Raw genomic sequence first — 26415 nt, 5'->3', positions numbered from 1 at the left:
GAGTACCTGAGGGGGTGAATGCATGGTGGTATCATTTACCGCGTTGAAAGAATGGAGGAAAGAACAGGTTTCAGGGAGAAAAATCAAGTTCCTGCATATGCCATGTTCTCCAACCAAACTTCCTTATACAGGTCTTATTTTCCCAACTCCTTACCTTTTTGAAAATAACATTCCTTCTACCTAAAATGCTCTTCTTCCTCGTTTCTCCCTCACCCTCCCAACCCCTACAGCAACCCATCTCTTAAAGTCATCTCTAAAACTCTTCCCTGATCTACCATTCTATTTATCTTGTAAGTTGAGTAACTCATTCCTCTAGATTTCCTGGAACTCTATTTCTTCCTCTGTTAAAGAATGTAGTATTTTCTACCTTGCATTAAATTATATACATAGAGTAAGTCTTCATTTAATGTTGTTCGTAGGTTCTTGGAATCTGCAACTTTAAGTGATATGATGTATAACAAAACCAATTTCATAGTAGGTTAACTAATAGAAACAAGAGTTAAATTCCTATGGCATACTTCTGGTCTCTAAAACATCACAAAACTTCTAAATGATCAAAACATTTCTAATATTAAACATTGAAATAAATGTGAGCTATACATACATTTAAGAAAGATTAATAAAAACAAGATAATTATTTACCCAATTATTCCAGTTCAGGGGTGCAGGTGGCAGGTGGCTGGAGCCTGCCCCAACAACTCAGGGCACACCCTCACACTCAATCAGACTGGGACAATTTAGACATGCCAATTAACCTAACATGCACATCTTTGGGATGTGAGAGGAAACTGGAGTACCAGAAAAAACCCCAAGCAGACATGGGGAGAACTTCCAAACCCCACACATTGTTCCCAGCCGAGAATTGATTTTTTTTTCTCATTGTTGTAACAAAACCCTGTTGAACAAAACGTTATTTGAGGACCTACTATATACATATTTCATTTCTCAGAATATAAGCTGTTTGTCTCATCCATCTTTCTATACCCAATACTATTGTACTACAGTGTTTTAAACATGAGATGGACAAGACAATTTGCAAATGTTTGAGTACAAAGCCTTTACAAATAAAGTTAAGACTGCTAGGATACCATTAACATGTTATTTAAATTAAAACAAAATCTAACACTATAATAGTCAACTTCTTTCTGCATATAGTAGTAGCTGAAATCTAAAGGGATCAACTTCATAAAAAAGTATACTGAAAAATATAACAAATAAGACAAAACTGCAAATTACATCAATAGAAATTAGGTAGATCAGTTTATTTTTTGTATATTTCACAAGTATAATTTTGGAAGGGCTATTTGACAAATTTCAGCATTAACTGCCAACTCTATAGACATGTTTAACAAAAAAAGGCATTTACTCTTGGCCTTTTTAAATACAGGCAAAGTGCCCTCTTGCATCACAAATCCTGGAGATGCAGTAACAGACTTAAGGGCATAATATCAAAGAAATAAGAGATGTTTTCTTCCAACTGCTATTTAGTTGATAAATAATACAAACAAACATTTATGGCTATCATGACCACCAGTGATTTGCAGAAAAACCCTATAGGCCTACCTACTTAAAAGGCTGAAACTAGTAAAGCAATATAAAATAAGTGTTTTTATCCTTAGATTAACAATAACAGAGTAAGACTTCTTTGATCCCAATCTTACAAGTTGTGGCGGGGAATCAGTAAGAGAAAAGAGATGGGGGAAGGCTGGCAGTGCATGCTGAGTTAGAATTGGAACAGTGGCTCAAATTAGTCATTATCCAGATTAAGACAGTGTTTTTGAAAATCAAAACTGGGCCCTAAATTGTGGCATATTGGAAAAGATATTAAGAATCCATCATTCGTCAGCCCTAAACACCATTTAATAAGTGCCATCAGTGGGCTTAAGGAATAAATAGGGATTGGGGGGGTGAGGCAAAGCGAGGTGAAGGAAGGAAATTGAAAAGTGGAATATGTTTCTTGGGGAATGCGAAAAGGCCACTGGAGAAACTGCTTTGGTTACCACTCAGACGTGCTCTTCCCGTAGGTTATCTGCTCATGATCACCGAATACCAATTTTAGAGCACAATTTCAATAGACATGATAGTCCTCCCTTATTCGTGGTTTCACTTCCCACAGTTTGTTATGTATAGCAGCCTCGGTCTGAAAATATTGAATAGAAAATTCTGGAAATAAACAATTCATAAGTTTTAAATTGCATCCTGTTCTGAATAGCATGATGAAATCTTGTGCCCTTAGAGACATGAATCATCACTTTGGTGTATCCAGGCTATGGTACCTGCCCATTAGTAACTTAGCAGCCATCTTGGCTGTCAGATAGAAAAAACATACTATATGAAGGGTCCAGTACTATCCGAGGTTTTAGGCATCAGAGGTCTTGGAACGTATCTTCTTCAGATAAAAGGGGACTACTGTATTACATTTCAGTTCTGATAAAACTTCACTAAACTAATTTGGACTGAGAAAGAATACAAGTCTGATTTAGTAAAAAGCATCCATAAATATTCAGAGGTATAGTTTTGTTTCATCAAGTAAAAAGAGCAACTAATTACAACTGTTGACCTAGTAACAACTAGAACCTTTACCAGGCTTGCCTTGATGAATAGTTAAGACGTATTTTTGGGTCAACAGCACAAGATTATTGAACTTGAAGACTATAAACATGCTCCTTCCAATTTATCAAAACAATCCAACAATCTTTACTATTCCAACTTGTCAACAACTATAATTGTTTCAGTGAGATGCTGCCTTCAAGAATGAAATATTTCTCAAAACTGTACTATGAAAAGTAGGAGCTATTGGACATGAAACAGGTAACTTCTTTCAGACTTTAGACAGTTTTCATGAAGTATTTATCTCCAACTTAAGTTTACTCCAACATTAATTTGTGATAAACAGGACAATGATTAAAATTAGCCATTTCTCAAACCACAACTTTGAAATCATAGAAATGGACAATTAAACTCAGCTAGTCAAAATCTCCATTCAAGTCAGGATCAGACAGCCTTCAAAAATGTCTTCAAATAAACTGAGCTTTGAGGCAGAACAAAAAAACAGAAAAATCTAAAACTTCTCTATCTCAAGCACCAATAATGGAGGCCAAGCAATTAAACCTACAAATCCTAATGACAGGTCTTTCCTAATGAAAAATCCTGAGACTTAAGCACTGTGACTTTACAGAAGGCAGGTTGGTTTAATGAGGAAATTTACTTTTAATAAAACGACAATCAACAATATTTTATTTTGGGCACTTACTCAACATTTCACAGATCCTCAATAAGTTTTGAGGTAGGTCAAATATTAGCAGTGTATTTTACAAACTAAAATCAAGCAGATGTTATGTCATTTGTCCCAAACCACAGGAGTCGTCCTATCATGGTCAGGAATAACATGGTCTCTCTGATCTTTCTTTCAGATTAACCTTCTTTGATGTGTGAATTTAATGGTGATAGCTTGCAAATATTCAAGAAAACACAAAAGACGAGATCTAATAGAATTTCTACTTTGGGATATTTTAAAATTCTTTTGATCCTATAATGAGTATACATATTGTGGAATAACCTACTTGCTCTCATTACAAATACATTTACATATAACTGATCTTTAAAATTACAAATGAACACATTACTGATTTTGCTGCTTTTCTGCCTTTTGGGGTGGGCAGAGCAAGAAAATAATTAGTCAAGCTTTCCTCAGAGCACTAGGCAGCCTTTAAGTGCAGATGCTATGTTCAAGGCACCATGTACTATGATTTGGGATCATTGGAAAGCAAGTATACAAGTGGAACCAAGATCCAGAAAAGATGCCTGGACCCAAAAGAGGGGAGGCTCTGTGCAAGTCAAAGATGAAGAGAAAAATAGTATCAGCTCAGGCTACTGATCCTGATTATCATGCCATAGCATTACAACATCTTACAGGAAGAGCTCCTAAAAGAGCAGTAAGCTTGTCCCAATAAAATCCGCTAAAGTTCTTATTAACTAGATAAACTACAAGTAAAATTAAATTGGTGTTTTATTAAAGTAACATCTACAGAAGCAAACATCTAAATATTTTAAATATGAGTTTGACCTGTCATGTAGATTACTCTAATTGTCACAAAACTAATTCACTTAGCTCATCATAACTACTTAAAATTATTTACCAAAATTCAGCTCATCTTGACATAGGTTCCTGGGCCAGTCTTCTCAACTATTTGTTTCATTATAAAATTTCTTTTATTTAAACAATTGTCAAATATTAGTAATACTAAAGGATTAAGAGTGGTTAATTAACTGAGAAATTAGAAGGCAAACATCAGTATTGTGTTATAAAATACAGCATTCAGCAGAGCAAATTTCAAGAGTAAGGACATAGACACCTATCCTATGCTTCCATATAACCAAACAGCCCAATATTATTTGAATCAAAAAAGCACCAAAAAAAAAAGTGAGGGTGGGGGATGGGTATTGGTGCACAGAAGGCAGACTATTGAAGACTTTTACTCTAGTGTCTCTAAAATTGAGTGTGGAAGTAAAAAGTTTCTACATTAAAAAAGTTTATATAAATTATATGAATTGCTTTCATAAAAGTCAAAATGAAAGTTCTGCATAGGACAAAAGATATGCCTAAGCAACATATCATATTTGCACAAGGCCACTGAATGTCATGGATACTAGTAACAAATGAAAAGCTTGTGTCTATGGCAGACAGAACAAAGATTTCAGTTTGGTATTCTCTAAGCCTGAAATTGTAAACTACTCTTATTATATAAAAGCTGTAATGACATACAGAGTTTTGTGTAGAAACTCTTGTGCTTCTGGTTGGCACATTTACTTTTTTTTTTTAATGGCCCATGTGATAGTATACATTTACTTGTTAATATGTGAAATTAATACAGACATTTGTGAGAGGTTGTGCAAAACTATTGTATTTACAAAAATGGCACAAAAGTGAATTCAACAGTCAATGCACATGCACGCTTCATTCACATCTTCAACAACAAAAGGTATTCTAAAACTACAGAACTGAATAAGAATACTAGCTTCACCAGGAGCTGTTAAGCACTAGAGTCACATAAGTTACACCAAGAAGGCAAATATTGCCCAAGTAAAATTCTACTGTTAAAGCTGAAACAGGTTTAAGGCCATTCAAGTTCAAGCACAGAGATACAAATCTTTCAGAGCCCCATCTATTTGTGTTTGAAATATGTGACTTTCCTCCAACTTGTGGTCTTAAACATGTTTTACAAAATTCAAAAGGAAAATACAGAAAAAATCAATACAATAGAAGTTATATTAAATAAGAGTAACATACAAAGCTATAATTAAGATGAAGTAATGAAAGCCAAACATTAAAACTTTAAAACTTGCTTGTTACTTGTTGGAACCAGCCCTATACTAGGAGTTAGGTAATATATACAATTATTTTCAAGTAGATTACTTATGTAGCTCTAACATGTCCTTTTCATCAGTGCACTGTCAAACTAATCAAAAACTCTACACATGTATATTCCCTTATAACAGCAGCACACACTACTGCTGCCTGCAAAGCTGTCAGTCTCAAATCACTTAGTGAAAGTAAATAAAAAGAGGATAAGTAACATATTAAGGAGAAATAATGGGAATTAGAAGATTCATGCAGTTCAGCTTTTTTAATCAGCCAGCCAGCTTGCTAGTAACAAGGGATGGTTTCCGTTGAGGAAGGTCCTGTGGAGTGGGAATGTGGTCACCAGTGACCTCCGTCTTATCCGGGGCTGCAGCAGGAAGTTGCTTGTTCTTCATTTTTGCTTTAGCCATGTTGTAATCCCCAGAATCAAAATATTTTTGCTGCAAAAAAAAAAAAAAAAAAGAATACAGATTAGAGTTTAAAAGCTTTCATATGTAACTACACTGATTTAACATGTACATGTGACTCTATACTGTCAGCATAAAATAGGTTGGTCTAAAAAATTTAAACATGAATATTAATTAGATGAAATAGCTATGTCTCTGTAGAGAGTTCCTGTTTAAGTCAACAATTGAGAAGTTGGGCAAAAACTTCCTCTTCAGGCTTTCTTGGAATCAAAAGTCCTGGACTCAAAGTTAAATAAATTTATCTTTGATTTACTAACAGAACCACCAAGGTCAAACTGTTGAATAAATAAATTTGTAAATAAAACACATAATTCATTGACTTACATTTAGGATGTGCCACCCAAATCCAATCAAACTTAGTTATTAAAACTGTTATTTATAGTTGTTAGCACTCTTGTTTAAGATGAGCTTTTCTGCAAGAATTTAAATCATATTTATTTGAACTATGTAGTTCACTAAAATCAAAATTAAGGGCCGGGCACGGTGGCTCACGCCTGTAATCCTAGCACTCTGGGAGGCTGAGGCGGGTGGATCGCTCGAGGTCAGGAGTTCGAGACCAGCCTGAGCAAGAGTGAGACCCCGTCTCTACTAAAAATAGAAAGAAATTATATGGACAACTAAAATATATATATACAAAAAATTAGCCGGGCATGGTGGTGCATGCCTGTAGTCCCAGCTACTCGGGAGGCTGAGGCAGGAGGATCGCTTGAGCCCAGGAGTTTGAGGTTGCTGTGAGCTAGGCTGAAGCCACGGCACTCACTCTAGTCCGGGCAACAGAGTGAGACTCTGTCTCAAAAAAAAAAAAAAAAAAAAAAAAAAAAAAAAAAAATTAAGGTAAAAATATAAATGTTAGAATAATGGAAGAAAACTCAGTAGAAATTAGTTATCACTTAGACACTGAATAAGTACAATTATTGCTCTTTTTAGTTGGCCTTTATCACTAAAATATAAATTGTGATGAGAGCTAAAGATCAACATTAATATAACTAATCTACTTGAGTTCTACAGTTGAAAACAGATGAATATGTCTGGGTTCTCACTTACATTTATTGTACTGAGCCCACCTCTACTGAGTGCCTGTTATACATGAGTCACCGTGTTAGAGCTGGACACATACAAAGATGGACAACAGTCAAGTAAAGCCATTATTATAATACTATTTTAAGTAGACAAGGTGCTATAAAGCAGGGGAATTTAACTTCAGTCTGGGATTGGCAAAAGGAAATAAACCAGGTATGAAATGTGGGCCCAGACAAAGGGGAAAATATATATATAAATATTCTCTTAGAGGCTTCAGGGATACCTCCTGTGATAAAATGAAATAGCTGGGAACTTGGTATAAGACTGTTGAGTGGACTCAGGAAAAGGTCTCATCAGCTGCCTCCCTCCAGGGACTATTCTTTGATAAGTCAGATCTGGCCTATGGCCAAAGGGTCTAAAGTTAGAAACTGCTTTTCATGTGTCACTACACATGTACCATACAGATTAAGAAAAGGGAACTTGGACCAGGCCTTTCTCAGGCTTGCTGCAGCTTCACTTCTGCATGTTTTAAAATGGGTAGAAAGAAATTCAGATTTTTGACGTACTGTATTAAAGAACTGCTTCTGGCCAGGAGTGGTAGCTCATACCTATAATCACAGCACTTTGGGAGGCCAAGGTGGGATGACTGCTTGAGGCCAGGAGTTCAAGACCAACCTGAGCCACATAGCAAGACCCCATGTCTACAAAAAATAAAAAATTAGCCGGGCATGGTGGCTCGAACTTGTAGTCCTAGCTACTCAGGAGGCTCAGAAGGGAGATCGCCTGAGACTCGTAGCATTTAGAGGTGATGGTGAACTATGATGGCACCACCGCACTCCAGTCTCGGTAACAGTAAGACTGTAGCAAAAACAAAAGCAAAAACAAAAACCAAAAACTTGCTCTGTTTCTGAGTTCAGTAGCCTCTGGAGGAGAACAGAGTAGCCTATTAAATTTCGTATTTTGTCAAAACCTTATTTTGTCTAAATTTTGTGAATTTTAAATGAAAATATTTAAAAATTAACAAAACAAATTCTGGATGATCTGGATGAGAATCAAAAGCCTCCTCCCACCCAAATTTATAGGCCATATTTATATTGGTACTGCACTGACCCTAAGCCATTACCTAAAGTGACAATGCTTAACTTTAAAGCTATGTTTTTTAAAACTGGACCCTCCGTTTTCTTTGGACTTCACAAACTCCACAAATATGAAAAAAACATGGGGTAGATTGTTTCTTGATATCCCTACCAGCTCTTAGTCTACGTAGTCACTATTAAAAGCTAATAATAACAATATATAATATTAACCTCACAATAACATTAATAAGTACAATACAGAAAGAGACCCAATATAATAATGTCGAATCCAACCATCACGAATGAAGAATAAACTGTTTAAATATGCCAAGGTAACTTGCCAAGCTTACTAACTAGTGACACAGAAAAACTAAAACCCAGAAGCCCATTATCCAGACTTTTTTTTAAAAAAATCAAAACTTCATTTCCCTAACATTAAAGAACTTATTCACGACATGCTGGTACTATATACATAATCATTCAAGAGTTCACTTCTCAAATTCTATACAATTACTGTTTCGACTGGTATGATCTTCATTCTCAATTATTTACATCTGTAACACCAACTTCAAAATACAATGTGTATAAATTCTGACTTGAAGACACTTAAAAAGTCACAAATAGTTGAAAGCTAAAGGAAAATTACAACAGCCCCAATATTGAAAGAAAGCCCATTAGCCTAAATTATGCTGGAGATTAGCAAAGGAAACATTTACTAAACACATAATCAATCAAATCCCAAACCCAACTGAACAGTCAAAGATTATATAATAGTCAGGATTATATAACTTATTTCATAACTAAAAAGATACCTGATGGGATTGTTTTATAATTAGACTTGGTATATATACATTCCACATAGTTAGATGCATAATGAACATAGTTCTCATCCTGCTTTTCTATTTATCCCTACATTATGATCTTTATAATTATGTTTTAATACTGTATTTTGTTGACTTAGTATAATTTATTTAACCACTTTCCTGCTGTTGGATAGTGGTGATGCTTCTATTTATGGTTAAAGCAACAAGGAATATCTTCCAACCTGAGATTTTTTTCTTATATTGCAGTATATCTTTAGATTAATTCATAAGAGATTATTCATTCAAAGACCAGGAACACTTTTATAAATCTTGATCCGTACCTCTTCCCAAAATGACAGTATTAATTTTAAGGTTTTAAACATAATAAAGAGCATATTAGTTTCATTCAACTTCAACCTTACCAACAGGTATTATTTTAAATATATTTCTAATTTAGTCATATGTACACTACAATATAATTTACATTTCATTGATTTCTATCATCTTTCTATGTTTAATAATTATATTTCTTCTATTATATCCAGGGACATTTTAATGTTTTTCTTTTATATTTTGAAGTTCTCTTTTATGTATTATAGATATTAACTACCATTTTTGTAATAATTTCCTGACTTGATTATGTTTCATGATACAGGGTTTTACATTTTTATACATTTGGTATAATTTTCCCTCGTCATCCTATTATTTCAGAGCTATGAATGTTATTCTTTCATGTAAGATTAAAAATACATTCCATTTTTTTGCCACTTTAAAATTTGTTAAAATATTTGTTGAAATATTCTTTTGGAATTTGGTTTATTTGGGAAAACAATCCATATATAACTATAGCTAAAATATACACAGAGAGACACATTTTTGTAAGCAAGCAGCAGGTACCAGCATATTTAAGTATTTAAGGAGAAACATGATTTGGCATTTTAGTCAATAAACAATTCTCTTCCATAAATAACATTTCATCCTTCCCTGTATGGTAAATTTAAATATGCTTAAGCGAAAGCTGAATCTAATTTTTTACAGAAAAAAATTATTCTAGAAGGAGTTAGAAGGGAAAACTTAAGGAACAAATAGGCAGCATTATTTCAATTCTGATCTCATTATTGAGAAATGATGGTATCTACCTCATAAAGCACAGCAAGATTCTGAAAAAAAAATGTTTTCAGTAATTTGCACTATTAAAACAACAACATATAAATTGTATCAGAGTATCTGACTGTGAAACATATTACATAAAGGGGACTGTAAGCCATGCTTTTATAAGTGATCACTTCATCCAAATAAAATACATTTGAAGTCTTAAAATGTTGTGTGGGAATAACCTTCAATATAGGTAAAAATTTAACAAGAGCAGAAGGATAAATATCAGCTGCTGGATAGTGGTTGCTTTTGGAGAGATGGAGGGAAGGGGTTATATATACACATAGGATAGGTAAGCTTGAACTATATCTATAACATTTTGTTTCTTACAAAGATCAAACTGAAGTAAACGTGGCAAACCATTAACATTAAATCTGGGTGGTGTGGTGTATACATGGGTTCTGTTATACTTTTATTTGCATTATTCTACATGCTTGAAATAGTTTATAATTAAAAAAGTTAAAGAGCTATAGATTCTTATCATGCATATTTATAGAAATAGTGTAAAATATTGGGAAAAAAATCATACACACACACCCGATAAGGCACAGAACTACATATGCACTCATTTCACAATCTCTGTTAGCACACTGAGTTCATAGGTATTAAGCATTTGAAGATTATACATGAGAACTTACCCCTTTCTGCAATCGTTTCCTTAAGAAATCTGAACCTCCAGGCTTTTGTCCCAGATGAGGATATCTTGCTTTTAATTTTGCTTCTTCAGCTTTCTCTGGACTGGTCACTTTATCTTCCATTTCCTGAAATAATTTCAAATAACTTACTTCTCTGTTATACTCAGCTATTTAAAATAATTCACTTTTTAATATCTGGATTCTGATTTTAGTAGCTGAATGCCAAGTAATACAGCGTCTGACTAAGAAATGAAGCACAGAAGCCTTTAAAACATCTCTATCTTGTTTTTCAGATGATCCATGTGATAGCTCTATTATAGCTATGATGCATGTGTAACACCCCACACACTGGATAAAAATATCAAGATAGCTCAGCTCTGAAGTCTTGCTTGCCATTTCTTTCCAGTCATGTATAATACATTTATAGTTAGTCACCTTCTATGGAACTCTTCAGTTCTTTGCCTATATTTAGAGAACTATCCTAATACTGTTAAAAGATAAAAGATCTTTTTGATCTATTTATTCTAAAATTATATGATTTGAAGCTCCTTAGACTCCTTACTAGAAATTAACAGCTTACCTTCTCAAGTCTCAATAGAAAAAAGAAAAAAAAAAAAAAAGAAAAAAAAGAAAAAAAAAATGAACAGCAGCCTACTTTATCAGCACATTTTCCTTGAATAAATTAATACCAATGACTCTGATATTTGTAAAGGAGAGAAACATCTTTATCAATCTTTACATCTGTGTATATTATTGCCTAATTTCCCCCATGTTTAAAATGATAAACTCTGTTCATGTCAAAGATCTCATTCTTTTTATATATATATATGGTTTTTTTTTTTTTTTTTTTAAAGAGATGGGGTCTTGATCTGATTGTCCAGTGGTGCAATTGTAGCTCACTGCAATCTTGAACTCCTGGGCTCAAGGGAAGATCCCATTTTTTAATGTATCAAAAACCTACTTTCTGACAAGATAGCCAATTTCTTTAGCCTATTCATTTTTAACAGCAGTCTTGATTTAGCTTACCTTTTTTCAAACTGTGACATTTCAGAAAGAAGTAGTGTTTATCACTTCATGGCAAGAAGAAGAAAAATGAATCAGGAAAAACAAAGCTGTCCTGAGACGGGTAGCCTGGGAAGCTGACAAGGCACACTTTCTAGCTAGGGTACTCATTTCTGCACACCAGATCGGCAAATTAGGTTATTAAATATGAAATGCCCAATTTCAAATCAAAAGTGTAGTTTATTATATTTCAAACAAGAAGCAGTACAATTAATAAAAGATACAGATTGCGCTTAACTACAGACAGTTTTGTCATCTTAACGGTAGCTTGTTCATGCCAGCAGCAAAGAAGCCTGGTGAGTGAGTGGCAATGAAATCTTGAAAGGAATTTTCCATAGCTTGCTGAGAATTGAATATTTTTCCTTGCAAGAAGTGGTCCAAAGCCTGGAAGAAGTGGTAGTCAGTTGGTACGAGGTCTGGTGAATGTGGAGGATGACAGAGTGTTTCTCAGCCAGCCTCTGCAGTCTGAGCAGTGTTGTTTGTGAGCCATGTGGTGGAGCACTGTCTGGCAAGAGGACTGGCCTGTCTCTATTGACCAATCTTGGCTGCTTGATCACAAGCATCCTCATCATTTCATCCAACTGGTTGCAGTAGACATCCACTATAATTGATCTACCAGGTTTCATGAAGCTGTAATAGATAATACCAGCACTGGACCACCAGACAAACACCATCACCTTTTCTTGATGAATATTTGGTTTTAGACTGTGTTTGGGCACTTCATCTTTATCCAGCCATTGTGCCAAATGCTTGCAACTGTCAGAAAGAATCCATTTTTAATCACATGTAACAGTACAGTATAGAAATGGTTTGCTTTTATGTCATGACAGCAAAGAAAAGCAAACTTTGAGATGATTTCTCTTCTGACGCTTGTTAAATTCATGAGGTACCCATCTATCCAGCTTCTTTACCTTGCCCATTTGTTTCAAATGGTCCAATACTTGCTGCTATTCACACGTAGGTTGAGACGGATTCACTTCCACTACAGCTTTCAGCTCATCATTATCTACCTTAGTCTCAGGTCGCCCATGTGGCTCCTTTTCAAGATTAAAATCATCAGAACAGAACTTCTCAAACCACTGACAAACTGTGCGTTCATTAGCCACATCCTTCCCAAACACTTGGTTGATGTTTTAAGCTGTCTGTGTAGCGCTGGTTCCACGACGGAAGTCATATTTGAAAATAACACAAATTTTTGACTTATCCATCATTTCACAAAAATTGCTCTAAAAAAAAAAAAACCTTTGAAAGATAATCACAAGTCAAAACGTGCATTTGAAAGACTGAGGATGTACCTTCACAATAAACATAAAACAAGAAGTGTTAAAGTGAAATGTCAGATATCAATTGTCAAACTTAGTACTTAAGGGAATCAGACTTCCAGGTTATTTATGAATAGTCAAAAAGCAGGAATGTGAAATCCATAAATGTTAGACTTACTGTTTCTTGTGTATCAAGTAAATCATTTATCTTTCTAGGAACTGGAAAAAACTTCATAAAATTTTTGCATATATTTTACTCAAAATTATAATTACATGTTTTACAGTCAGCTTTATTTACTTTATATATTGCTGATACTTCATCTTGAACGGCTTCTTCACATGTTGTTACACTTTCTCATTTTCAGTCTTGGAGGACTTTGAAAAAAAAAGCTGCTGCTGCCAAATATACTTTGTTTTCTATGGGGCCTCTATATGTATGCTCCTTTTCTGCTCACGTGTTCTACTTTCCTGTTTTACACTGCAGTTTTGTTAGGTAGATAGCAAGAGATTCCAGGTTTCCTAGGGACAAAAGTCGGTGCTGTTGCTTTGGTGTGACTGCCCCAACTGGGAAGAAGGCTCCCATCTTGGTCCTGGCCCACCCTAATCTCCTGAGCAACTGCCATACCTGGGGAGGAGGGAATACCCTACCAATCTGCCCATCAACTTAGCATGCCAGCTGGAAAAGAATGCAGAGGACTCTCTAGCCCACAGGCCAAGCAGCATAGGTAGTACCAGAGAGATCAAAAATTGACCTAGAACAACCCACATGCCTAGTAATGCAACTCTCAACTGTCCAAAGTGGTTCCATGGTGACGTCTGAGCCACTAGGGAGGTCCCCATCAAGGTGCTTTAAACCAAGATGCAGACCATAACCAAGTCCCTTTTTGTGCCCTTCCTTTTGGTCTCCCTTTGCTGTGACAATGGGTCGATCGTTGTCTGTGGTGTGTGTATGATGCTCTGTAAACCTTTATCTTGCTCTTGCTCCATAATCCTATCTTTCTTTAATAAACCTCATTTTTGTGCTTGCCTTACTATAACGTGTCTGGTCATTTTTTGGCCATGAACACACTAATAACTGACATTTCAGACTACAATCTGACAGTTTCAAAACACTACGTTGACTTTCAGTCTCTTCACAGTGATCACATCATTCACTGACTTGACATACACAAAATTCAACTATGCGCGCTTGGCCAGAAAAAGAATTTAAATAGTAGTGGTGACTCTGCCAGTCATTCCATTTAAGAAGGGTATGCCTGAGAGAGAGGTCAACTGTGAGGTATATGTGCAATTCTACCATTCCCACATTAGTCTCTATCCTTGGGTATCTTTCGGACTGTACACTTATCAATGTGCTGTTTATCACTATGGTGTTTAAAAACTCAGTCCCTACAACACAAGCTTATTACCTCAGCTGGCACTCAACTGAAGAATCATCTGTCCAGTTCAAACACTGGACAAAAAAGTGACTTAACCGTCCTATTGAGAATTGATGGGGCAGTCTCCAGTATGATTATGTCTTCCCTAGGATATTCTCAAGAGTGATTTTAGTTATATGTGATTTTTTTTGTCATACTAACTTTAGAACCTAACCCCATGTAAGGTATGACTACATTGTACTCAACACAAAAGCCTGAGAAATATTATAAATTCAAGGTTCCAGGTGACTGTAGGGAGGCGGGCTGGGTCACTGCACAGCTTCTGTGTGGCTCAGCCTTCACTGCAGACATCTACTGTAGCCCAAAGGTGTTCCTAGGGCTTGCTGCAACTTGGAAGTGGAATTGGAAGAAAGGACCCACTCTTGGGTTTCCCTATAAGGTTGGTTTTAAATGACACTGGCTGAAAAGGACCCCAAGCTGATTGCTGTCCTTCAGTACCAACACCTTCAACAGGGTATTAATGGAGTCCTGTATTCCATTAAAACCATTCAGCTTTCCTCAGTCTTGGAAATGAGAGCTCTCTACTTCCTCTGTTTGATTTGAAATAGTTTTTAGACTCTAGGAGAGATTCCTTAAAGTTTTGGGTTTATAGCAACTTTCCCCTAGTTTTCAGTGTTTCCACAGGTTTCCTTTATTTGATATATAAGGAAGAAAGAGTTGTACACAATTCTGGCATTCCCTTAGTTTCTTAATAAGGAATACATTTATAGGTACATTTATATATAACATTAAACATGCTCAATTAAACTAATAATTTACTATTTAAATGTTTTGGACAAAACCCACATACAGCTAAAAATGTCATTTACATTCAGAATGGATTTACAACATGTCCTACAAAAACAAATCAATTCTTGAGCTTTCTTGCCAAATACATAGCACAATGTCAAGTCCCTGCTAGTTGCAACTTTCTAGCTGGATTCAGAATTTCAGTTGCATTTAACACCAAGATAATATGACTCAAGCTACATTTTTAAATGTGGTAAAAAGATCATTAAAACGTCCACAATACTTTGCATGAAACCTACAGAAACATTTTTACCTTCTGCAGACATAGGCAGTTCTAGGACCTTAAACAAGTTCAAATGCTTGGACCTTCACTAACAATCTGACACAGTGAGCTCCTATTGGATTCTGCCAATGACATCCCCATCGCATTAAAAAGCAAGGAAAAAAACAATCCATTCTGCTCCTGGTAATGCTGCCAATAATCGTACACAGCAGTAGTCCCTGTGAGCTCCTACAGGGGGACATCTAGCTAATCTAATCAGGGGCTCTAGTAGCAGCTACATATCCATCAATGGGTATAGAAGATGGTGGACTCAGAACGGTACTTGCTCCCGCAGAGTCAAAGGCTTTCTTCAATCATTCAAAACATCACCTTACCCCTTTTGCTCCTCTATTGCTTCTAATAATTTGTAACCTAATTTCCTAAATCATACTGCTTATTTATTATTATTTTTTTTTTAAATATTTAATTCTGTTCTTGGTGTGACCAGACACACCAAAAGCAAGGCAAGCGTGAAACGAAGTTTATTGAGGAAGGACAAGATAAGTTTACAGAGCAAGAGCAGGATACAGGTTAACGGGAGTAAGAACAAGAAATAATACCTTCGCCACAGATAATCAACGGACCCCAGTGGATCCTCCTGTCGGACACGCACCCCCCCCCCACAAGAGGGCCATTGCTTTCTATGTAGATCATGCAAAGTGGTTTCTGTTCCTATCTCCTGATGGCATACTGATAAAATCAGGTAAAATAAGCAATTTATCCTTATAGGCATGCTCAAAATTGTAAAACGCGATAGATTTTGATACAATTGCATGTTTTGGGGCATGAAAAGAATCCCCAGTCATTTACTTTAGCAAGAATGAAAACAAATGCCAAAAAATGTTTGAGATACAGAAGAAATAACAAAGAAATTGGTATATATGCACATATACTGACAAAATATTCTGATTTTAATGTCTTTATTATGTGGGGTTAAAAAAAGAATGGAACAAAAATACTATATAACAGTACAGTGTTTTTGGTTTAAGTGTTCTATGGTCCTGTAACACTCAGAAAAAGGTTTATAATATTAATTTTGCATTTTGTTTATTTAAAGATGCATAAAATTTCAATGGGAATCAATTAAATAATAGAAATAAAGTATAGAAACTAACAGTGGGGGTAAAATGGAAAAAGAAATCCAATAAAAAAAAAGAGGAGGAGGAAGGAGAGCAAGAAAAGGTTAAAAAAAAAAAAAAAGTTAAAAGACCAAAAAGCAAAAGGTAACACAAAAGAAACAAATCCCAATGTGTCAATACCACAATAACCATAAATGGACTAGTAGATTGTCCATTTTAATCCAGTAGCTGGATTAAAATAAAAAATTCAGCCACTTCCACTTGTTGAGTTTAAAAAAATTCTAATGGATAGCTACATGTAGAAAACTGGAACAGGATCTGCACTTCTTTTTGTCACCTCTCACAAAAATCAACTCATGGAGGATAACAGATTTAAAACTTAGGGCGTGAAACTATAAGAATACTAGAAGAAAATGTTGGAAAACTCTTATAGACATTGGCCTAGACAAAGAATTTATGAAGACCCCAATGGTAATCACAGCAACAACAAAAATAAATAAATGGGACCTGAACAAATTAAAAGCTTCTGCACAGCCAAGAAAACTATCATTGAGAGCAAACAGACAACCTACAGAATGGGAGAAAATATTCTCATGTTACACATTCAATAAAGGCCTGATAACTAGACTCTATACAGAACTCAGCAAAATCAGCAAGAAAAAAAAATGAAACAACCCAATCAAAAAGTGGGCAAAGGGCATCAACAGAAACTTTTCAAAAGAAGATAGACTAATGGCTAACAAACATATGAAAAAATGCTCAACACCTCTAATCATCACGGAAATGCAAATCAAAACCACAATGAGATATCACTTATCTCCAGTGAGAATGGCCTTTATCAAAAGGTCCCAAAACAATAAATGTTGGCACGGATGCAGAGAGATAGGAACACTCATACACTGCTGGTGGGACTGCAAACTAGTACAACCTCCGTGGAAAGCAATATGGAGATATCTCAAAGAGATACAAGTAGAACTACCATTTGACCTAGCAATCCCATTACTGGGCATCTACCCAAGAGAAAAAAAGACATTCTATAAAAAAAGACATCTGGGCCGGGCACGGTGTCTCACGCCTGTAATCCTAGCACTCTGGGAGGCCGAGGCGGGTGGATCGCTCGAGGTCAGGAGTTCGAGACCAGCCTGAGCAAGAGCGAGACCCCGTCTCTACTAAAAATAGAAAGACATTATATGGACAACTAAAAATATATATAGAAAAAATTAGCCGGGCATAGTGGCGCATGCCTGTAGTCCCAGCTACTCGGGAGGCTGAGGCAGTAGGATCGCTTAAGCCGAGGAGTCTGAGGTTGCTGTGAGCTAAGCTGACGCCACGGCACTCACTCTAGCCTGGGCAACAAAGTGAGACTCTGTCTCAATAAAAAAAAAAAAAAAAAAAAGACATCTGGACACTCAAATGTTTATAGCAGCATAATTCACAATTGCAAAGATGTGGAAACAACCCAAGTGTCCATCAATACATGAGTGGATTAATAAAATATGGTATATGTATACCATGGAGTTCTACTCAGCCACAAAAAACAATGGTGATATAGCACCTCTTGTATTATCCTGGATAGAGCTGGAAGCCATTCTAATAAGTGAAGTATCACAAGAATGGAAAAACAAGCACCACATCTACTCACCATCAAATTGGTTTTAATTGATCAACACTTAAGTGCATATATAGTAATAACATTCATAGGGTGTTGGGCAGATGGGAGCAGGGAGGAGGGGATGGGTATATACACACCTGATGGAGGCGGTGTGCACCGTCTGGGGGATGGACAGGCTTGAAGCTCTGACTCAGGTGGGGCAAGGGCAATATATGTTACGTACCTAAACATTTGTACCCCCTTAATATGCTGAGATAAAAAAAAAAAATTTTTTTTTAATTCTAAAAACATAAGGACATAGATTAAAAGTAAACATGGAGGGAGAGGAATGACAAACCAAGACAAATCCTAACCAAAATAGAGCTAGTGCACTTATATTAATATCAGGTACCACAGACTTTAAGACAAAAAGCATTACTAGAGACAAAGGATCTAAATATTCATGCCTCTAATAAAACAGCCTCAAAACATATAAAGCAAAAATTGGCAGAACTACAGGGAACAATTGACAACTACACCACCATGAAATTTAGGACAACTTCTTCAATCATTGATAGCTGAAAAAGACAAAACAAAGTAGTCAAGATACTTGACTTTAATTCTGTACCCAACAATTAGGGAATCCATATTTTTCTCAAGCACAAATAGAAAAATTGACTAAACACTAGGCCATAAAGCAAGTCTTAAACTATTTTTATCCAGACTACCATCTATGACTGCAATTCATTAGGCTAAAGTAAGTAACAATTTAAAAAATCACAAATCTCTAATATTTGAAAATTAAAGATATACCAAATAATTCATAGTTAACCAGGCAAGGGTGAGGAACCTGCTGCCTGAAAGCCACATGTGGCCTTCTAGGTCCTTAAGTGCAGCCTTGTAGGTCTTTAAGCGCAGCCTTCTGACTGAATCCAAATTTTACAGAACAAATCCTTTTATTAAAGGGGGTGCAGTACAGAAAGATGAAGTTTTTCTTGCCTTCTTTGGTGCTTAAAAAAGAACAATTCTGAAATCAGAAGGCTGCAGGTTCCCCACCCATTGGAGGGGTGGAGGAAATGACAAGCTTAATTCAAATCTGGTTTTGAAATTTTACTCTCTGAGAAGCCTTTGTGTTATACAGCAATTTTATTACATTTTAGAAATAGATGCTGGAATGTAAGTGGATTTATTTAGCTAAGTGGTTTCTATGCCCATAAGTCATAGGGGCAAGGGTGGGGTGGGCAGAGGTAGAAGCATTCTAAATTTGGGGCTACAGGCTACAAACTGGGAAAGCATAAACTCAGGATATTTTAACAGAGATACACGCTCATGATATATCTAAAACAAAAACCAAAACCTCAAGAACAGTATTTTAAATAGTACTCTCCTGACACCCCCCAAATATCTTTGTATACACTACACCCAGCACAGAGCCTAAGATCAATGATAGGCATGTGCATTTTTGCGAATTATAATAATACATTAGAAATCCTGTCTGTAAGTCGGTGGGGTATAAGTTATAAATACATACATATAAAAAGGACATTTAAATAAGGATTAATTTGTGGTCTATTATGGACTGATAATAATTATGTCTGAATGACTGAGACCACTTTTCAGCCTTCAGCAGAGTTACAAAGCAACATCAGCAATAAAAATCTGACCGCTCTAAGCAAATTCTCTATCTGCTCAGCAGTATGTTCACTGACACACCAATTGATGAATAAAGAGAAAGAGAAAGGATTAATGAAAGCCAACAAATCCTGTGGGATATTGCCAGGAAGGTACCAATACTATATCAATTCTATGGAAAATTACTGTTGTCCTATTAAGTCCTTGCTGCTTGTCCAGTGCCTGGCATTTAATGAGTGTTCAATAAAAATCTACTGAAAGAACAAATACAATGTACTTCGATTGTTTCCATAAAGCTAAGCCACTTTCTACACACTTGATAGTTTCACCATCAGCTTATCTTTGAAATATTTAATATTTCATGTTATGGGAGACACAGGTTCAGGAATAGAAGTTGGTAAGTATTAAAGTCTTACACAAATAATAGAAAGAAACCTAACAAACTGTTGTACAGCAAACTGCTAAGATAGCCAAGAGAAACATTTAAAAACTTTTCTGAGGTTTACCTCTAGACTGTTAACAATCAACGGTTGCACATAAACCAAAAAAGCAAGTTGTGCTCACTCTAAATAGAAAAAGAAAACACTCTTGAACCTTTTAGTGACTAAAGGTAGTGCCAAAATGGCCCCAGAAAATACCAATATTAAGTGCTATTTTAAAAATACTGGAAAAAATGGGAAAGCAATTTATATCCACTTGTTACTGATGATAAATGGAAATAGTTATTTTCCTCTTCCACCACTCATAAAGGTACCAAGTGTATCTTTTAACCCAGTGGTCCCCAACCTTTTTGGCATCATGGAAAACAATTTTTCCATGGGGGGGGGTTGGGGATGATTCAAGCACATTCCACTATTGTACACTTTATTATTGTTACATTGTAATATATAATAATTATACAACTCACAATAATGCAGAATCTAATGCTGCTGCCACTGATCTGACAGGAGGCAGAGCTCAGACAGTGATGGGAGATACAGGGAGCAGCTGTGAATACAGATGAAGCTTCCCCAGCTCACCACTCACCTCACGCTGTGTGGCCAGGTTCCTAACAGAACACAGACCAGTACCAGACTGCTCGGGCCACCGCAGTTTTAACCAACAACAAATATTTCAGTTGAGAGTTTTACTTCAGTTATCTTTTTTTCTTTTTTTTTTTGAGACAGGGTCTTACTCTGTCACCTGGGCTAGAGTGCAGTGGTGTTATGGTGTCATCATAGCTCACTGCAACCTCAAACTCCTGGGCTCAAGTGATCCTCCTGCCTCAGCCTCCCAAGTAGCTGGACTACAGGCCCGAGCTACCAGGCCAGCTAATTTCTCTATTTTTTTGTAGAGGCAGGGTCTCACTCCTGGTCAGGCTGGTCTGGAACTCCTGGCCTCAAGTGATCCTCCCACCTTGGACTCCCAAGGATTAGGATTACAGGTGCAAGCCACTGCACCTGGCCTAGTTACCCTTTCTAAGACATCTTAGTTTGATGCTATCAATTGAAATGTTTTAAAACAAAAATTTTAAAGCTACAACATATATGAAAAAATATATATACACATCCCTCTAGTTTCATTCAGATTTCTTAAGCGGATCTAAGATAAAGTTCTTACATTACCATGGCCTATCCCTCTCTTTTTAACTGTGGTAGCATTGCCATTTGTGTTGGAATAGTACTTTGGCAATGATTTCAACAGAAAGGTTCTGAGGAAAATTCATTCAACCAACATTTTCTGAACAACACTAAGCACTATGCTAGGTGCTGTGGGAGAAAAGATATATAAAGCAGGGTCCCTGACCTTAAGCTGCTCACAATGAAATTAGAATATTCTAAAGTTCCCACAGGCCTCTTCTCACCCTCAGGACCAGCGCACATGCCTCTCTTAGCTTAGTGTTGACAGATCCATGAGGTCTCTACTAAAAACTTTTAAATGTTTTGTTTTCAGTTCAGCACTCATATAAGGGACAAATACAAGCACATTCTGGGGCTTCTAAATCACCATCTCACCTTTAAGTAGTGTTATGTGACTTTCATGTCTAAGCTTTTTTTGACAGACTCAGCTTACTTTCAACTGTCCATGATAAGGAGAAAAGAATGGCCCGGGCTCCATGGCTCACGCCTGTAATCCTAGCACTCTGGGAGGCCGAGGCGGGAAGATTGCTTGAACTCAGGAGTTCGAGATCAGCCTGAGCAAGAGCAAGACACCATCTTGTAAATAAAAAAATAATAATAATAAATTAATTAAAAAAAAAAAAGACTGGAGCTGAATTTAAAATCTAAATGTATCTATGACCCTGGAGAGTTAAAAAGGAGAATTGAGTCATCACATTGCCTAGGGGAGTATTAACTTGCCAGACTCACAAAGTCCCTGCACTTTAACAATTGTTACCATATTCTCAATACATTGGAAATTTAGTTTCAGCAAAATACCAGCCACACTGAATTAATTTAGACTGGCACTGGCTGGGTGCAGTGGCTCATGCCAGTAATCCCAGTGCTTTGGAAGGCCTAGGCAGGAGGATCACTTGAGGCCAGGAGTTTGAGACCAGCCTGGGCAACAAAATAGGACCACCCTCCTCCCATGACTCTACAAAAAAAATTTTTTTAATTAGCTGGATATGGCAAATACATGTAGTCCTAGTGACTGAGACTAGAGGCTGGGCTACTGAGACTGAGGTGGGAGAATCGCTTGAGCTCGGGAATTTGAAGTTACGGTGAGCTATGTGTGATTGTGCACCCTGGGCAACAGAGCAAGATCCTGTCTCTAAAAATAAATAAATAAAATTTAAAAATTAGAGTAGCTTTGTCTGTATTTAATTTGTCTTACTTTTAGGGTGGTAAAAAGTTAAGAGATATGAGTTTATACTTATTTTTTTTATGTTTGTACACATTTGTTATAATATCCCAATAAAAAATATGAGTCAATCTGGTTTTCTTCTCTGAACAAGGGTGCACACACTACTCAAGGTAGAGAAATAGTGACTTAGCTCTTATTCTATGCAGGGCCAAACTTTTTACCTTAATTTTTCAGAGACAATAGGCAACCTACCATTAAATTATGAAGGTATTTTTAGCTGAATACTCTGGCTTTAATTGAAAGGTCAACTGAATGCACAGACAATAACCCAATTTTTTAAGGTCATCTAACTGTTCTTCCAAATAGAAGAAACAGGTGACTTGGCCCACAGGAACACAGAAGTGACTATGCACATTTTTCTCATGTTTAGGGACAGTATCCATGCCACAGGCACTTAACATCTACAGCCAATCCTCAATTCAAGAAGAACATTATATTCTTAACACATGTTGGCTGATATTAATGACAGGAGTTAAAACCAAAGGACCACTCATTAAGAGAAAACATTCAAGCAATCCTCAGTATTGTTAGGAGACATTATTAAGCTGTTCCAAGTAAAAGCATTTACACTCTACAAATCACCACTTCATACTTTAGCAACTAACAAATCTCATCAAAGAAAATCACAGAGCATACTCTTGTGCACCAGAAATCAAAGCTGAGTTTGTTGTCAGTGTTTAAGATATCATAGACATAGGTTTGTTATTTTTCTGGGTTCCTAAATCCCAACCAATAATAAACACCATAACAAATATTTTACAATACATAGGTGATACCTAATACTACTAAGATTGTAATCCTTAAACTATATGTAATTTTTGCCGCAAAAGTCCATTTTTTTGCAAAATGTGAAAAATATCCAATTGTTTTCAATGGAAATTCACAAATAATGTGGTAACTTGGCCTATTCTTTATGCTATTGCTGTTTTCTTGTTTTTCTTCAGTGACTTTACAAGTAACATCATAACAGAACTATCCAACTCAGGAAATTAACATGGTTAAGAACATATGGAATGGGTTTAGACCTGATTAGGAACCTAAGTGCAACATTAAGCAGAAACCCTTACGAAGACCAGGCATTAGACCAAATCGTATTTATGATAACACAATCTGATTTTTAAGCATAATTGTTGGTAACTCTCCATAAACAATTTAGGAAACAAGATACCACCGACCTTTCTCACTTCTCAGCCAGCTCCACATACTCAGGAGGGCAGGGCAGCAGAAATAATTACGATAGCAGGGGGCAAACACTAGCCTAGATAAATATAAAGTCTTTATACTCTTAATTTGAATCATACTGACATTCCTGGCATATTCCCCTACACCAAAAAGATACTTCAAGTAAGTTTACAAAATATTCCTATGTTTCCAAAAAAAAACCTGATCAACTGAGTAAAAAAAATTTTAAATTCCAACCTTTCGATTTTTAGTCAAGTATCATATGCGAATCCCATCGGCTAATCTTTTTGAGCACACACTGCGCCACTCTCCGTTTACTCACCTCGTTTAGGCCTCACAACACCCGTAAGAAGCAAATACTATTATTCTACTTTCACAGATGAAGAAATTGAAGCCTCAAGAATTTAGTAACTGGCCACAGTTACAAGGCTCACAAAGGTTGGATCTGAAATTCCAATCCAGGTCCACATCACCACTCAAACGCGAGATGCTGCCTTTGCAGTTAACTGCATGCCCACAAGTAGTTGGAGAGTTTTTCAAAGAAAAAAATCAAAACGTCCTAAGTAAAGTGAAGTTCATAGAAAAACTCAGGTTCTACGCCTAAGCACTGAGTCCTGGGCGATCATGTATATTTAAGAGATTAAAGAAAAACGCGATGCGTTAGAAAAGCCACGGTTCAGGAAAGACGTGAGGAATGTTCAAACTCCCAACACGTCGACGCTAATCACCGGAGTTACTGCGGGAAGCCCATTCTGGAGTGTTCTGCCTGCCAGAAGGACACAAACAGCCCTCCACATCGGGCGCCCAGGAGCTGGATTCCGAGCACGCCCCTCCGCACGCGGCTGGGGCAGGCCGTCGGCCAGGCCCGGGGCAGGCCCGCTCACCGCGCACACTCACCTTCTGCTCCTCCGCGGAGGCCGCCTCGGGGACTTCCGCAGACATAGTGCTCCCTCTGCAGACGAGACGCCGGGAAGAGATGCGATTACCGGGTGGCCGAGGCCGCCGGGCCACCACCTCAGGCCCGCCGCCCGCCCCCGCTCTCCTAGCGCCCGCCGGGGCCGCCTCCGCCCGCGAAAATGGCCGCCGCCTATGACGACACGGAGACCCGAGACGCCCGGCCGCCGCCGCGCCCCTCCCGCGCCGCGCCCCTACCTACTTGACCCGGCTTCTCCGGCTCTGCGACGTCTAAGCACTTCCTTTTTCCTTCGAGCGCCGCGGCTCGCGCCTCACCTCACATCCGCCTGGGGCTGCCGAATGCTTCCTGGGAATTGTAGTTTTAAGTGGAGCCTCCTCTCCCCGCCCCTTCCTGTCAATTCTGGTCCCTTCTGTTCCAGAAGCTTTACCATTTCCACTTTCTCACCCCCGCCTGGTCCCACTGGGACTCCGCAAAGCTTCATGCTGCTCCCCTCCACAAGTCTCTGCCCACTCTGCTTCACCTACTTAACCCCATTCATCTCTCACAACCCCAAGTCTACGTCACTGCCTCAGGAGAACCTTTCCTTCCTGAGCCTGTCCACTAGGTCAGAGCCACTTCTTAAAGGCTATCACAGCTCCGTCCATTCCTCAACAACACGCAGTGTCATTAGACAGTGATTGTTGTGATTACTTTATTAATGTCATCTATTCTCCTCAGCTGAGCCACACCAGGGAAGGGACCTTGTGTGTATTTATTTATATTTCACTCCGAGAGCCCAGCATTTCCTAGATATTCAAGAAATATCTAACGAAGGAATTCGACTTCCATTCATTTGTCTACTCCCAGGGATCCCCTCCCACAACTTTACCGAGCTAGAATCAAGCTCCCGCAATGACTTTCTTAAATGCCAAATCCTGTGGCTTTATATGTAATCCTCATTCAACTTGACATCTGAATAGCTACTGGCAATACATGTTGGTTCCAACAAAGTGTCCCACAGAAACTTGGGACTAAGATTGCCCTCTGAGAGATTAAAAAGTAAAAAGCCACAGGAAATGAATGCAATTTAGGTGAGGGGAGAAAAACGGAGCAATCAAAAGGCCTGAAGTGGTTGGATGAGGAATTTGGAAATTCTCAAAACTCAACCAGTGTGTAGAATCTCAGGAAGAATTACACTGGAATTGCAATTGGGAAAACAAATAGCTATATTCCACCTCTTTTGGAGAATTAGGAAGGGAGGGGTTTGTCAGCCAAGGAAGTATTTAAAACAAAAGGGTTTAAGAGGCCAATTCTTTGGCAAAGATAACCCTTGAGAGTGTCTCACGCTGGGCCAGCTGAGAAACTTCATAAGATCAATAACATATTTGTTCTCATACTCACAAAGTAACCCACTGGAAATTTGAATTTCCTTTAAGCAGAACTACAGAGAGAAAGGAGAATGCACTGGTTGGGCTAACTGAAGCATCTAATAGTTGTATAGATTTTTTTTAATAAATTGGCATTCTGACATACATCCTATATTAATGTATTTGTAAACTTGGGTTCAAATCTGATAGACACAAATATATAGAAAATTGGATATGTGACCTTGGATAAAAAGAATTTGTTCCTGGCTGGGCATGGTGGCTCACGCCTCTAGTCCCAGCACTTTGGGAGGCTGAGGCAAGAGGATCGCTTCTTCTCTAGTTATTTTGAAAAATATAATAAATTATTAACAATAATTTCCCTACTGTACTATCAAATACTAGAACATAGTCTTTCAATCTAACTGGATTTTGTACCCATTAACTAACTTCTCTTCATAATCCCCTCCCCTCTTCTCTTCCTAGCCTGTGGTAA

At 37.2% G+C, this 26415-nt stretch overlaps 1 protein-coding gene across 4 annotated transcripts; it reads right to left on the bottom strand.

Moving 5' to 3' along the window:
• Positions 1–1269: 1269 nt before the first annotated feature.
• ARPP19 (cAMP regulated phosphoprotein 19) lies at positions 1270–24844 on the bottom strand. Of its 4 annotated transcripts, none has more exons than XM_069483734.1 (4): positions 24817–24844; positions 24558–24612; positions 10522–10644; positions 1270–5802 (listed from the first exon to the last, which is right to left on the bottom strand). In XM_069483734.1, the coding sequence occupies exons 2-4, from the start codon at positions 24600–24602 to the stop codon at positions 5632–5634; spliced, it is 339 nt and encodes a 112-aa protein (XP_069339835.1). In that variant the 5' UTR covers positions 24603–24612; positions 24817–24844; the 3' UTR covers positions 1270–5631. The 4 variants fall into 4 exon arrangements, with proteins under 4 accessions (XP_069339835.1, XP_069339845.1, XP_069339826.1 ...); XM_069483744.1 differs by having other exon boundaries at positions 24813–24840; XM_069483725.1 differs by lacking the exon at positions 24817–24844 and having other exon boundaries at positions 24558–24775.
• Positions 24845–26415: the final 1571 nt, after the last annotated feature.

This window comes from Eulemur rufifrons, chromosome 2, assembly GCF_041146395.1.
Source record: "Eulemur rufifrons isolate Redbay chromosome 2, OSU_ERuf_1, whole genome shotgun sequence".
Taxonomy (NCBI): domain Eukaryota; kingdom Metazoa; phylum Chordata; class Mammalia; order Primates; family Lemuridae; genus Eulemur; species Eulemur rufifrons.
Note: the sequence above shows the minus strand (reverse complement) of the source record. Positions and strands in the feature narration are given on the sequence as shown.